Source organism: Brachionichthys hirsutus, chromosome 18, assembly GCF_040956055.1.
Source record: "Brachionichthys hirsutus isolate HB-005 chromosome 18, CSIRO-AGI_Bhir_v1, whole genome shotgun sequence".
Classification (NCBI taxonomy): Eukaryota; Metazoa; Chordata; class Actinopteri; order Lophiiformes; family Brachionichthyidae; genus Brachionichthys; species Brachionichthys hirsutus.
Genome location: NC_090914.1, coordinates 4,708,874 through 4,723,024, shown reverse-complemented (window position 1 = coordinate 4,723,024; position 14,151 = coordinate 4,708,874). Strand labels below are relative to the sequence as shown.

Genomic DNA, 14,151 nt, shown 5'->3' with positions numbered 1-14,151 from the left:
AATTAAAGCTTATGCTATGTGGTAGGGTTTGCATAAAACAAATGATACTGCACAGAATATCCATCTGAATGCCCGGAGAACGAGACTAACGCGAATCTGACGCTAATCCAGTACTAACGGCACAAAGTCTGCATGAAATGTTATTTGTCTTTGTCAGGTCATTGGGCTCTCACACACAATCTCCTCACCCATTGTGCACAATAAATCCATACAATCATTAGTTAAGCATGGGCTCTGGTGTTTGCATAAATTACCATTTATATTGACTTCAAGTCGAATGTTCAGTGGTGACATGTGATGTCATGCATTAGTGGTGAGAGGGGAATGGTATGGCATGAGTGGTGAACATACCCATCGATCCAGGCCGCGCGTCTACAAAGCAGAAGATTGAGATTTTACACAGAAAACAGAAGACAAAGATGGAATAATTACACACTCAGAGCGGCCAGACACTCTTAAGACAACAGCAAAATGATTCCATGTGCGCATTCCCTCCACCAGACAGGTCTCTGTACTGTAATTATGGAATATGTTCTATACTCTGGAAAGCTCCTGTCTTTGCTTGTAGCGTATTCTAAAAGGAAAAAAAGTCAATTTTAAAAACGGGAAAAAAGCATGAACTGCTTAGAAAAAAGCTGCAGTAATGCCAGAACATCCTCATCAATACTCATAAAGGCCCAGACCTCTCACCAGCCAGGTTCCCCCGGCCACTATAATTGGCCTATTTCACTCGTTAATATCTGCAATGTGACTTAAAAACATAATATTTGACTGAGCTGACAGCAATCACCAGGAAATATTTTACGACCTTCTTTTCTGAATGTCTAACAGAGGAGGACATACAGTACAAGACCCATGAATGGCTTATGAAGAGGTGACTAATGGATTATCAGAGGGTGTGTGTGTGTGTGTGTGTGGGTGTGGGTGTGTGTGTTTGTGATCACTCACCTCTTCACTGTTCTGTCCGCTCTTCGCCAGCATCTCCTGTAGAGCCCGGACTGACAAAGACTGTTCCAGAATAAAGGTGCAGATGCACAGGTCTGGAGGGACATACTGAAACAGCAGAGTGGTATTTTATGTACCATCACCATTTCCACCCTCTCTAATATCAAAATTAATGAGAAAAAAAACATCTGGGAATTTGCCGTTCTGTCACGTCTGTGTAATTAAATCTATTATCTCATGCGACCGTTTGGGACCACAAAGGTCCAGCTTAATCTCGGTGGCAGTGAAAACAGGATGCATACACTTAATGCTTTATGTATTATACTGATCAGGTGAAATGTAAGCATTTTTGTTGTGTTTATGTCCACCAATACAATAAGCTAAAAAAGAAAAAGATAGCTTATTTGCTGAGAGGAGCTACAGAGCTAATGACAACTCCATCAAAATGATTAAGATTTAGAAGGAGAAGTACCTTTTTTTAAAGGTGGAAATAATTCATATGTGGCCAGAGCACTGTAACGCTGTCCTCCTGCATCTATAGGGATATTCCGATGCATACTCATAAAGGCTGTGCTGACTACTGCATTGTAAAAGCTCTTGAACCAAGTTTGTCGTCAAGTGGGCGATTTTAATTAAAAAGTACTTTAGAAACAGATTCAGCACTCTCAGGTCAGTCTGTGCTCAGATAAGCCATGCCTCGGTCAGAGCAATATTAGAGCAACAAAGAAATGCTGCATCACATTCCAAACCAGGGCAGCGCTGGACGGAACAGGAGAGAAAAGACCTAATTCACTGACAGAATCAGGAAGGCGAAGATAAAAACACAACCTAAAGAACCTCGTCGGCCTCAATTCCTCTAAAACTGGCTCATTTACAAAGGAAATTGTAACCTTGTTTGTAAATTCAGATAGCAAAAGTAAAGTAAAGCTTACGTTCAGATTGCCAAGATTACCTGTACATACTCTTTGTGAGAGTTGTTGAAAGAAGAGAAGCACAGGCGAAAGGAGAGAAGCTCAATACCAGGATTATATAGATCCTGCATTCCCTGGGAAGCATTATTGAGTCTCATTTACACTGCATTCGCCTGTTGTCATAGTTTGAGCGAGAGCAATCTCAGACAATATCAATTGACTGTGATTAAAAGCCAATCAATGCGGGGAAAGCCCATTATCCCTGCTGTCAATAGCTTTCTATAGGAAAACATTAAAGTCACATGGTCAGCTGAGGTCCAGTGAAATATAAGATAAATAATTGAATTGAGAACAAATGTTATCATAAAAACTTTGCACTAACAAATACTTCAGCAGCTCTGACTGTTCCGCAGTGTGTAGGTAATTAAAGCAACAACAGCTCTGTTTGTGAAACACTCCATCCAAAATGTTCAGCGGCACAATTTCAGGGAATTAACATCTGACAACGGTCCCAACAGAGATTCCACCGAATCCCCGAACCCTGTTGTTTCAGCTCTGATGGTACTCTGAGCTGCCTCTCTGTGCATCCCTGCTTGGCTTCACTGAGTCTTTACTGGGCACAAATGGATGTCTGGTTTCCATGGCATTCTTTCCTGGGTGAACACATCCTTTCATCGGATTTGCTTTCCTGAAAGCAACTTTCATGTGTAATCTGCTGAACACATTCACGTCTGCGTATGAACACAGAGTTCATCACAGAACTGCAGAGACAACAAACATGGGGGATGTGATGTTAACACCAGCAGGGCGACTGCGCCTACCTTTGCCTCAGATGTGGGCTCCAGGTAACACAGCCGGTTGCCCAGCCCCTCAGCAGCCAGGCAGAATTTGCGATTCTCCTTCTGGATGCAGGCCACGCACTGGAGCACCACTTCATCATCCTGTCAAGGCAAAATGGACATTAGACTGTGTGTTCCAATGTGGATGTTATGACAAGAAAACCCCAGTAAACCCGCGCGGTCATTCTAGTGCGCCGATAAGACAGGACTCCAGTACCACCAGTAATTATCTGTGGTCGTGGAGGGAAATGAACAAGAGCACCCAGAAAGATTTATATTGTAATCCTGGAACTCGAACCGCTGTGTGGTCACTATTAATATTTATGTTTCAGTCACGATATGGACAAGTAAAGGAAACCATGAACAATGACTCATAGAATTTGCATTGCATTATAGTTGTTTTGATGATCCAGAATTCTCAAATACTCTGGGGTGCTTATGCACAATGGTACTGAAGGTGCATACGCTGCAATACTATAAACCTAAACCGTCAAATACACCACAGAGAGTTCATTCTAGCAAGTATTTACCCTTCTTCACAAGCGATAGTTAATTATCTGCATTGGCCTGGCTAATCGGGGGAGGGGGTTTCTCTTTTAATTGCGATGATTAAACAGAGACCACCCAAAGCTGATCCCTCTGAGTCGACCCAAATCCACTGGGCTGTTTACTCTGTATATGTGGTACCAAAAAGACAAATGATTGCACTGAGAATTACCCTAAAATGACACACAGCTTGTTCAACCGTGAGCAAACTAATGTTGGCAGTCTCTCTTTCAGATCTCATGTCTAATGAAGGATATTCAGGACGAGGAAGATGTAGAATTTACACGTCGACATCATCGACTTCAACGGGTGTCAGAGAAGCTGATAAACGCGAGCGTGTTCACAGGGGTTGTCCTAATTTCTTCAAAGGCTCTTGTTTGGGTCATTGCACCTGATAATGTATTTTGACTGAAGCCGACAGTTTGTCCAGTGTGAAAGAGACACAGATGGCAGCAATAACAATGTCAGCATCAGTTACATCAACACGTTGCAGAAACAACAGCATAGAGGAAGCAAATGGAGAAACACTAATGTCAATGGTTTATAACATTACACAGAGCTTTTCAACATTGCAATTACCGCTATGTCAAATAAATGCATAAGTAGTAACTGTAAACCAATAAATAATGTGATCTTTATTGATCTTTATTGCTTTTGTCATTGTGAAGGTGAATTAGTTTAAGCAATAAAAGAAAATATTTGTTCCTTTAGAGGAATAACAGTGGCTTGTAAATGTGAAACTAGTCTTCATAATAGCAGAACGAGCAGAAATCTGTTGATGTGGGCTGCTGCAGGGCATTTGGGTGGCTAGCTGCATTGTTTGATGCAGGAGCGGTAGTGCAGAGAGCGGTAGTAACGGTACAGCGCTCCATCACAGTGCAGCTCGATGAATAAAAGAGTGACAGTGAAAAGACAAGTCTGTAAGCGCACGTGTCTGCTTTTCCAAATATTTGTTTAGCGCTGCGCAAAAGTCAAGAAGATGAGCCTCAGGGCCCACAAAACACATGAGGATACACATTTTATCCCCACATGCATGACCATGCATGCATTAGGACATAGTGCAGGAACCAATTCAGATGTTAACCACACTGTGATGCCTCTATAAATAAAATAAAATGTTTCAGGACTGCACTAGACAAACATTGAAATAATAAAATATTGATTAAAAAGTCTTTGAACAGGAGAAATAATCTGGAGCTTTAAACTAAAATGTAAAGGTACAGTACTGGATACACAAACAGTCCGTGTAATAGAAAGCAGACATAACTGAGATAATACTGTCTGCTAGAATTGATTGTGTCTTTCATAGGACTGTTATGGGAAAGACTTTGGATGATGCTAACAGTCATGGATCGATACGAAAATGTTCCTCGGCGCAAATGCAGATTGAAATGAATTGCTCTCTGTGATAAATCGACACTTGGCTGGCTGGAACATGCAATCAGTGTCATTGTTGATGGAGTGACCAGAGGGTTGATTTTGGCGCTATAAGTACAGCATCGATCCACGCATCACAAGACGGCCTGTCTGAGTGCCCAGATACAAACATGCGCAAGCAGGTTCACACACATATACACACAGATACACACATGCATAGACACACAGGTCTTATTAATGAGAGAGGTCACTGTCAGCGCAATGTCTCTGCAATTGTCTAACTGAGGAAATTACCTAACCTCATATAGAAGCTCCAGTAACTGACACTGTCTCTCCCTCACTCTTGTAACCTGTCCTTCAACCACCATCTGACCTGACTGACTGTGAGGAGGAGGAGGAGGAGCTCACTCCTATCAATCATTTATGAAGTCAGACTCAAACTGCTGTTTGCCAGACTGGAAGGGAGGAAGAGGCTCTCCTCAACTTGGGATGGGTCAGTTTACAAAATCTGAATAAAACATCAGACTTCAGGGGATTCCTCCACAGCGATAGAAAGAGAACCACACCACGCTCACAGTGGTGCTTTGAGCTGACATCGCCATGCTAGCATGCAGAGAATTAACTAATGCGCGCACACACACAGGCAGTGATTTTGTGTGTAACTTTAAACCTGTTAAAGATAGGAGCAAAAACAAAATATTCGATCAGTAATTGAGACAGTCATTAGAAAATGTCAACAGGCTTGTGGAATCAGATGAGAAGGGAAGTTAGTAGAATATATTTGATTATCATGCATCAATTTAAAACCTTCAAGAAGATTGCATCTCAGTGCAGAAGCAAGAACATCAGCTGCTTAAATTGGTGTCAGGCCTTCACCTGTCAGCATATTAAAAACCAAAAATAATAATATGACAATATTACATTCTCCTGTCTCCAAGGGCACCTTGAGATTAAATTCCACTCTACTGTAATGCTTGCGCTCTCTCTCTCTCGCTCTCTCTCTCTCTCACACACACACACTCGTTCATAAATTCATGCATTCGTCATTTCCACTGTGAAAAATGCGTGTGAATTTTTGTATGTGTGTTTGTGCGCACCACCATAGTGTAACACTCCTTGGGGACTTTTGCAAGTAACGCCGAGGCATATCAATGAGAATATTCTCTTGGCTTCAGCCAATCAGGCTTCTCTGCTGCACTGGGGAAACAGGGCATTGGTGGAGATGTTTGCATAGTGACAGGTCGGTGGGTAGCACTGCTACCCTAAAGCCCTGACCTCGTAGTGTCGCTGCTGGACTGCACTCGCACTGCTTCTAAATAAATGATCAATATTGATGATTCTAAAGAGTGATTACAGCATTCAGAGACAAGTGAGGGGTTATTGTGGCTCATAAAAGAATAATCCTGGCATTAGGGCCTGCACTAGTGTGCAATTATTTAAAGAGCCTCTTTTTTCTCTCTGCTTCTCCAACCCAGTGTTTTATGTACGCTTTTCCTCACATTTTTATTCATTCCGGAGAGAAAGCAAGGGTTTGTGAAGGATAATGTAATACTGGTGGGCTTCCTCTAAAGTACTGCAATAGGTACCTGAGTCAGAATGCTCTCAGGAGGTGTCTGGAGCAGCTCAGCCTTCAGCTGGAAGAAATTTGAAGGACATTTCAGCTGAGAGTGGAGTGGCTATGAATGCCATCAGCTCGTAGAAAGTGTGATATCTACCAGCTTATCAAGTATTTCCCAGAGCTGCATTGCTTTGGCAATATTTTCTGAAGTATATCTTGAAGTCACTACAATACAGAGTAAAGCGGCATTCAACAATGTTTTACAGACACAGGAAAACTAAAACAAGAGGGGGAAAAATAAAGTACCTCCATCCAAGAAAATCTGGGTATGATGGCAGCAGAATGACATCGAAATGAGTCAAATCCTCGTCAGCTGATCGCACGGTTTGGCATTAGACATGCATCCACAATGATGCTGTCACATGACACCGCCTTAAAATGTTGTTTGAGTTTGCACATGATGTTCAAAAATGCTTTAACCTAAAATACCTGTTGTGAGTGTGCATGGCTGACGCTACAGTTCAGTGCTACAGGAAGGTGTGTAGCAGAAAAGGCGATGAAAGGAGAAGGCTGTGAAGGCTACACTTTTAAAACAGCCTTAGCGTTTCACATGCAGCATCTCAGCTTGTATAGAAAGCATGCTTTCAATATTTTTGTGCTGTTGCTGCATTTAAACAAAATGTTCTTGCACTGTTTAGGGAAACAGTTACAAGTGCCATGATGACACTGCAAAGACTGGTGTGGTAATACATATCCAGACTCCCCCTCTGAAGATGTAGCAGCTTCTTGCTCTCTGCCTCTCTTTTTAAGGTCAGATTTGTTCTTTCTTCTTTTAGTTTCACATCCTTTGCCAGATAATCGGGTGAACAAAAAATTAACTGATCTGTACTACACAGGGAGAGGCCCTTTGCTATATCTAAGGATATAACACCACATGCCAGAGAAGAGGCCACGATGAAGGAAGGGAAAGGATGTGACAGCGGAAGAGATGCTGCAAGCAAAGCCGATGCATAATACACACAAATCTCCATCATCACCAGGGACCTTGCTGCTGCATTGACTAGGTCGCACATGGAGACTTTATTGTGCACAGACTGATACAGCTGTTCAGCACTGCAGAACACAATGCAGCTGGCCAGAGCAGAGAGAGAGAGAGGAGAGGCAAACAAAGCTATAGAGAACATAAAAATCTCTCTACACACATCATTAAAATCCCCAGCCCAGAGTTACACCATAAATTAATCTCGACATCCACTGAAATATCCGTCTCTTTTAAAGGCTTTGCTGAGGAGGACAGTTTTAAAGCCCACTATTGAATAATGCCAGTGGCGAGTTGTTGGTACTAAATGCATGCCGCTACACTGCAAACAGCACCGGTACTGTCACACTATAGAGGTTTAGATACGATCCTTGAATCCGCAGTACAGTGTCAGGTAAGGTACTTGTATTTTCATGTATTAGCGCAGTCACACTGGTGTTTCTAAGCATGCCTGTGGCTTTGCTGGTTGCAGCTTTCTTGTTCTAAAGTTAATAATGTTACATCCAGCACCCAGCAGAAAAATTGGCCTGCAGAAAAAAGCTGCAGTCATGATCAATGACATTGCTTAGCTTTATATCCAGCCCCTGCTTCTGCATAGAGTATTGTTGACCTGTTTATTCTAAATGTATGTATATTGAGCAATGAGCATCCACTGCACCACCGTGCTGCCAACAGACACTAAAATAATCTCAATATATATTCCAGCCCTAATGAACAGCAATTCCTGAGGCAATCCGGTTTCTGCACACCATCCACAGCAGCTCTTTGTATCAACAGATGGGAAAATCAGACATTTTTATTCTCGGTTGTTATTGGCTGAAAATCCTCAAGATGTGCTTTCAAGAAAATACCAGCGAGGCGCTAGAAGATAATCTGATCAGTGGTAGTTCAATACCGTAGGCCCAATCCGTGTTTCATCTGGCGTGTCATCTGCTCCATTCTGGATTCAGACCTAAACCTAAAACATTTTACACAAAATACATAATTTTCCACAGGGGCAACATCACAGGTTTTTTCTTCAATACAGCAATTGTTATAGCATCTGGAGCACCTTTGTGTGAAGACCCTGCTATTACTTAAATATGCTGCCTTAGTGGGGTCAATGGGATTCTTCACTAACATGCACTGGTGGCACTGGGAGTGCCTTACTCACAGTGTAATGATCCAGGTTTGCATTGGACGCAGATGTCAAGGTTTGGCTGAAGACACAGAGAAAAAGTCAGCTTTCTCTCAGTGCATCTCAACGGTAGCAGATTGCAGCAGCAAGCACTCCTCTAAATGGATTATTAGGGGCTCAGTGGGGAACATTGGACAGAATTGCTGCAGATAGCAGAGCTGTTTAATGCAGCAGGAGAATGATTAACAAGCACAGCCAAAAGTTGAGAGGGTTTATTTGACTTTTATCCATGATATTATCTCCGTAGCAACATGATTACATAAGTAGGGAAAGACCACTCGTTTGCACGTAAGGAAGTGCAGTCAATCACAATTAAAGAGGAGACCCTTGGTTTGTTTTGGGGAAAAATGGCTGTAAATCCTGACAGTTTGGGGGAGCTTATGATTTATGCTGTGGAATATTTCCCAGTGTGTAAAGCATCATCATCAAATGGAAGAGAAAAACAAGACAGACTCACAGAAACAAGCTACTCTAATTCATGTTTCTTAATTAAAACCACCCAGATGAGAAAAGGCATCCAAGCATCTTGTTCCTTTCTGCCAATACTAACACAAAACTTGTGAAATGCACATACTGGCTTACTTACTCAGTTATAGTTTATTGTTAAATATTCATGTTCATTATGTAGCCGTAGAAGATGATGGTTAGTTTAGCATAACACCAAAGGATATTTAGGTTGTGTGGGTCCCTTTTCTGAAGAGGGGAATAAACTTAAGAGGTTCAGTTTTACTACATTCAGTGATTCATTGATAGCCACACATTTGGAAACACAGATTTCCACGTGTGAGCCAACACAATCTAGAATCAATGGCAAAGAGAAAATGTGGCGTTTTAATAATCCAAAGACAACCTTTGTACCCTCGTGGTTTTCGGCATTCATTTGCTGTTGGGTTGTTGTTAACTGTAAGTAAAGATGAGGCTTTGGGCTCTGGTAGCTTTTTAAACACAATCAACTCACTTAATTGCAAACTGATTCACCACTGAGTAAAATAGTAATTAGTTGCTCTAAACCTCTGCAACAAAAGATCCAACACCTCCAACCCAGCATACGGACCAATCGGCATTTCAGCAGCTTGAAATAAGTGTTCATATTAGGCTGATTTGATTCTCCACACTCCAATTCTATAATTGGAACCTTAATTGGCACACATGTTGGAGGTCAGCATCCAACAGAGAAGGGTGTTATTAGGGAGGAAGAGTGCTTTCCCTCTTTAAATATTCATGTTAAAAAACAGCACATCAATGGGCCCCGCTTGCTGCATGTCAGTGGCATTACAGAAGAAATGTCTTCATTTGGTGACCCGATCAATAGCTCATTACAGCAGCTTTACACTGGGATCACTCTGGGCAGGCCTGCTGGCTTAATGCGCTCCATGTCACAGGCCTATCTCAAGCATCATTTTCATCACAAAACACAGAGAAACAGCCTTCTTCTGAACTTCCTTCTCTGCAATCTGAGTATCTGAACAAGTCCCATGTATGTGGTAGTGGTACGTGGGGACACACATTTGCATTTTGTGCAGTTTAAAAACAACTCGCCATGAAAAAGAACCACAATAGATCAGTTACAATCCAGAGACACAGAAAGTTTCTGTCCTGAGCCATGCAGTAACAGCCAGTAAAAGAAGATGGTGATCAAACCAGTCAGGCAAGATTCCCCGTAACATACTGCAAGAAAATATTTAATTTTTGTTGTTTCATGAAATCGCTTAATCGTGACCGCTGAAATATATAGCATTATACAAAAAAAAAAAAGCCTTTCCATCACTAATGAAACCAGGGTTAATTCTTTATTTTAATTCAGCTGTGTAATTAAAGCAGCCCTCATCATTTTAGCGTTAAAGTTCTCCTTCTTAAGGTCAATTAGAATCTGTGAATGTGTTGAACTAAATTCCAAGCAATGGGAATAATCTGATATTGGACTTATCAGACAGACATGTCAATTAATTTTGGAAAACAGAAACCACAAGAACCTCAGTCTCGTTCTTCGTCTTGCTACTCAGAGAATGTTTGAGTTAAGTTGCCTCAGGGTACGTCACCTTCCTACGGGTTCACACATCGCAGTGTTGATGATGATAATATTTATAGTTCAGCGCTAGCCTGCACTAAAGTGAGCAAAACATTCCTCCATTCCGTAGAAAGAACATTCAGATCAAGGACACCTTTGGTTGCATCTGAGCCAGGGTGAAACACGTATAAGCAGCATCCACCCTCACAATTCACTCATATCGCAATTACAGTCTGCTGGTGGCATCTTCCAAGTACAAAAGCCAGCACCTTTTCTCATATTTGTTCTTGGGCTTGACTTCTGTGTAGCAATCATCGCCTGGTTGTAAAATTATGCTGATGGATTCTCACAGACAAGCAATGTCGCTGTGCATTCATCAAAGCTCCAGTCGGGCTTTTTCAGAGGTGCTACTCCCACTCCAACCGCTAATAAAGCTGTCACGATTTGATATTCACCTAGCAGGGATCCATTCACGTGCGCTTCTATGCAGACATCGCAACACGTGCTGGAACATGTTTTTACCCATAAACAGCCTTCTGTCAAGGTTTAAAACCAAAACTCACCAACATTTGTCACTGTTCTCTCTCGTCTGCTCTAATGACTCTAATAAAGTTCATTTTTAAATCAGCTCCTACATAATGAGCTGCCCAGGTGACCATAATCTGGAATCGTATTCTCTATTCTGCTTTTAATGAAGCCTGTACTGCCAGAGCCAGCACATCTCTGGATGTAACCAATCTCCAAAGAGGGAAAATAAAGGTCCTGCAGCTCCTTGGCCCTTTAACATGAAAAAGATAGTATGGGGAAGGCTTTCCTCATAGTTTCCTGCAGCATCATTCCTCTTCCCATAACATCAAATTACCCATAGCTGAGATCTCTTCACTCTTAGTCTCTCCTTCCCTTGCCTCCCACTGAGTTGGGTTTATAGGCAGCAGACTGGTTGGGGTAATTTCTGCTGCCACTCCAGGGAAATTACTTAGAGTTGTTAGAAAAAAGGCAGTTTGTGAACTTCTTTATCAAACTTTTTGACTCCCATAACAAGAAACATCTACAATTCAGCAAGAAAGATTCTAAGCAGTCACACACATAATATATATAAAGAGAGAAAGGTTCAAATGTGCGTCTGTGTGTATATATATATATATATATAACACACTCGCACACAGTGTACGTGCCTCGCATAGACTGATGATTAATCTCTGCACTGTGCTCTGCTGTGGCACGTCTGGTGCAGACTGACTGCACCAGAACTACAGCTCAGCATTTGCATTCAATGCACACGCACACACACACACACACACACACACACACACACACACACAAACACCACCCGAACATCGTCTCGGCTGTCAGCTGCTTCCCTGTGTGGAGGGATGCAACAAGCTGCTAAGCCTTTTATAAAAACATAGCAGCAGATTCACATCAGAAGGCATTGCTTCTTCTCTCAGGGCTACATCTGGGGAAATGTTCACTGTGAAAACGAGCCAAAAATTAATTGAAATTTTAATGAAAGTCCAATAAAGGCCAAGTGCAATATCCGCATCGCAGTTGCCAAGAGTCAAATGTGTCGCAACATACATTTATAAATGAAGCACGGCGGTGATTAAGAGACGCCTCAGCCTGCAATCAATTATTCAGACATCAGTGATATCACATTTAAACGTTTTTTGTATCTGTTTCAGAGGAATGAAGTGCATAAGAACACCATTACCATTAAACTTGGAAATCATATTGCAATTGCAATATTTGTAAGAGTAATTATGTCATATTGCTCAGCCCCAATGCAGATCAAAATATTTGAACAAGAACAGTCAAAAAAGCAAAAAGGTTCACATCTTTCACGAGGCTTGTTTCTAAAAATCCCTACTGAAGGTCGGAATGATGTTGGAATGTCAGCTGCATTGTGGAGTGGCAGGGCTGCTGATGTAATGACCTCTACGTGCTGTGGTTAAAAGGTTGAGGGTGCCGAGGGGCAAATAAAGACCAGGTGTCAGCTTTTCTAAGTCAGGAAGGGGCATTTTTAAGATTGCTGGGGATAGAGACCCCTGTCAGCGATAAAACGCTGACTTGCCCAAGCAATGCTTCATCACTTACTGGATCGTTTTCCGCTTGGATCTATGTTCACTTGTTATTTGTTGGATAAAATGTGGTTCATTACAAAGAAGCATTAATTTGTACAATGCATTTTGACATTGAAATCTTTAAAGGAAAATTTCACTTAAAAAAAAACACACACAAGAGTGTATTCGTATAATTAAGATGAATCGCATACATCCCTGCTCCGTTTACCTCCAAATACAACAAGTTGCGTATCAGTGAGCAGCTTAATAAAGGGAAACCTCAAGCAGCAGAGGCAGCGATATGTGCAACCAAACACCTCCCACTGCCTCTGGGTCTGACTGGAAGACCTCCAACACTCTGCTCCTTCAACCACTGCCAGTGAGGGTATCTCCTCACACACAACCCACCTGTCAATGCACAACCACATCACACCGTCTCTATTTGTCAAAAGTGGGAAGTGTTTGAAATCTTAACACGCATGTTTACTAAGTGACATTATTTCATTGTAGCATCGCATCTACTTTTGGGTCCATGTCTAAAAAGACAGCGTTATAAATCTTGCTCATGTGCAGCAGGAATATTTATGACAAAATCAATTTACATAGACCTTTTGCTGTTGCACAGGAACCCTTGGGTGTCTGTCTGGACAGTGCCAGGATTATACAGCATAATCAACTCTTTATATCCTCAAATGATGCAACAAGAAGCTTTGTATTCAAGTTATTTGAAGACTGATGAAATCGACAGTTTCTCCATTGTTAACCTGCCGCCTTGTGAAGATTTGACTACAGCTGTGCGTCAAGGTATGTAGTGTAAGTTTGACGTGGCATGGGAAACAGTGCCGTCAACTTCTTGTGCTGCAGAAGAGACAAAAGCTGTCAGTGAACGATGCGCAAAACAAAGGAGCGCTATCACCCCCTCTAAGATCTGCAAAGGGTTATCACAGGCTGCATGGTAAAAAAATAGCTGTGAGGAGAGCCAAGTGATGGTAGCTGATCCACCGCATGAATCCACACACAGGATACCGTGAAAGAGAGAGCAACAGAGAGCTTCAAGTCCAAATGTACTCACAGTCCTGAGGAACTGAATCTCATCCTCTCCTTCTCCACCTTCAGCCATGGCTGCAAAGGAGGCAGTTCAGAAGCCTCCGCTGGCTCCTCTCTCCTGTCGATATTAGCATATAGCTAATCCACGGCCACAGAGCGGGGGGAGACTACCGCAGCATGTGTCACTCAAGCCCCGGGAGGAGGAGTGTGTGTCAGCATCGGTGGGCTGGAGCATCTGGAGACGGTGTGGTGGGGAACCAGGAAGAATACAAGTCGCGTAGCCCAGATACAGCAGCGGGGTCTTTATCTTCGACGTCACCGGCAGAGCTTATTAATTACAGCCGTGAAAAGCGCGAATATTCAAAACGTAGGTGAAGTAATCAGGAAGGCGCGCGCACGTGCCGATAGCCTGCAGCTTCCCGCCTCGCCGCCTCGCTAAGGAAACGCAGAAAACATGGGCATGTCTGTTCAGGACGTGTAATATGGTAGCGACCATTTCGAGCGTCGGTTCAGATCAGCACCACGGACAGCGCCACACAAAGCGCACTTCGCTGTATGCGTTTCTAGCGCCGGTCCAGATCAGCACCACGGACAGCGCCACACAAAGCGCACTTCGCTGTATGCGTTTCTAGCGTTCGTCCAGA

The 14,151-nt window shown here is 42.5% G+C and overlaps 1 protein-coding gene across 1 annotated transcript in view; it reads right to left on the bottom strand.

Moving 5' to 3' along the window:
- Window positions 1–13,580, bottom strand: part of LOC137907710 (ryanodine receptor 3-like) — a 71,310-nt gene extending 57,730 nt beyond the window's left edge. The window contains exons 1-4 of the mRNA XM_068752068.1: window positions 13,533–13,580; window positions 2,678–2,797; window positions 949–1,053; window positions 352–372 (exon numbers count right to left, since the gene is read on the bottom strand). Coding sequence (XP_068608169.1) covers window positions 352–372; window positions 949–1,053; window positions 2,678–2,797; window positions 13,533–13,580 — 294 coding nt within the window. The remainder of the gene's footprint in view (window positions 1–351; window positions 373–948; window positions 1,054–2,677; window positions 2,798–13,532) is intronic.
- Window positions 13,581–14,151: the final 571 nt, after the last annotated feature.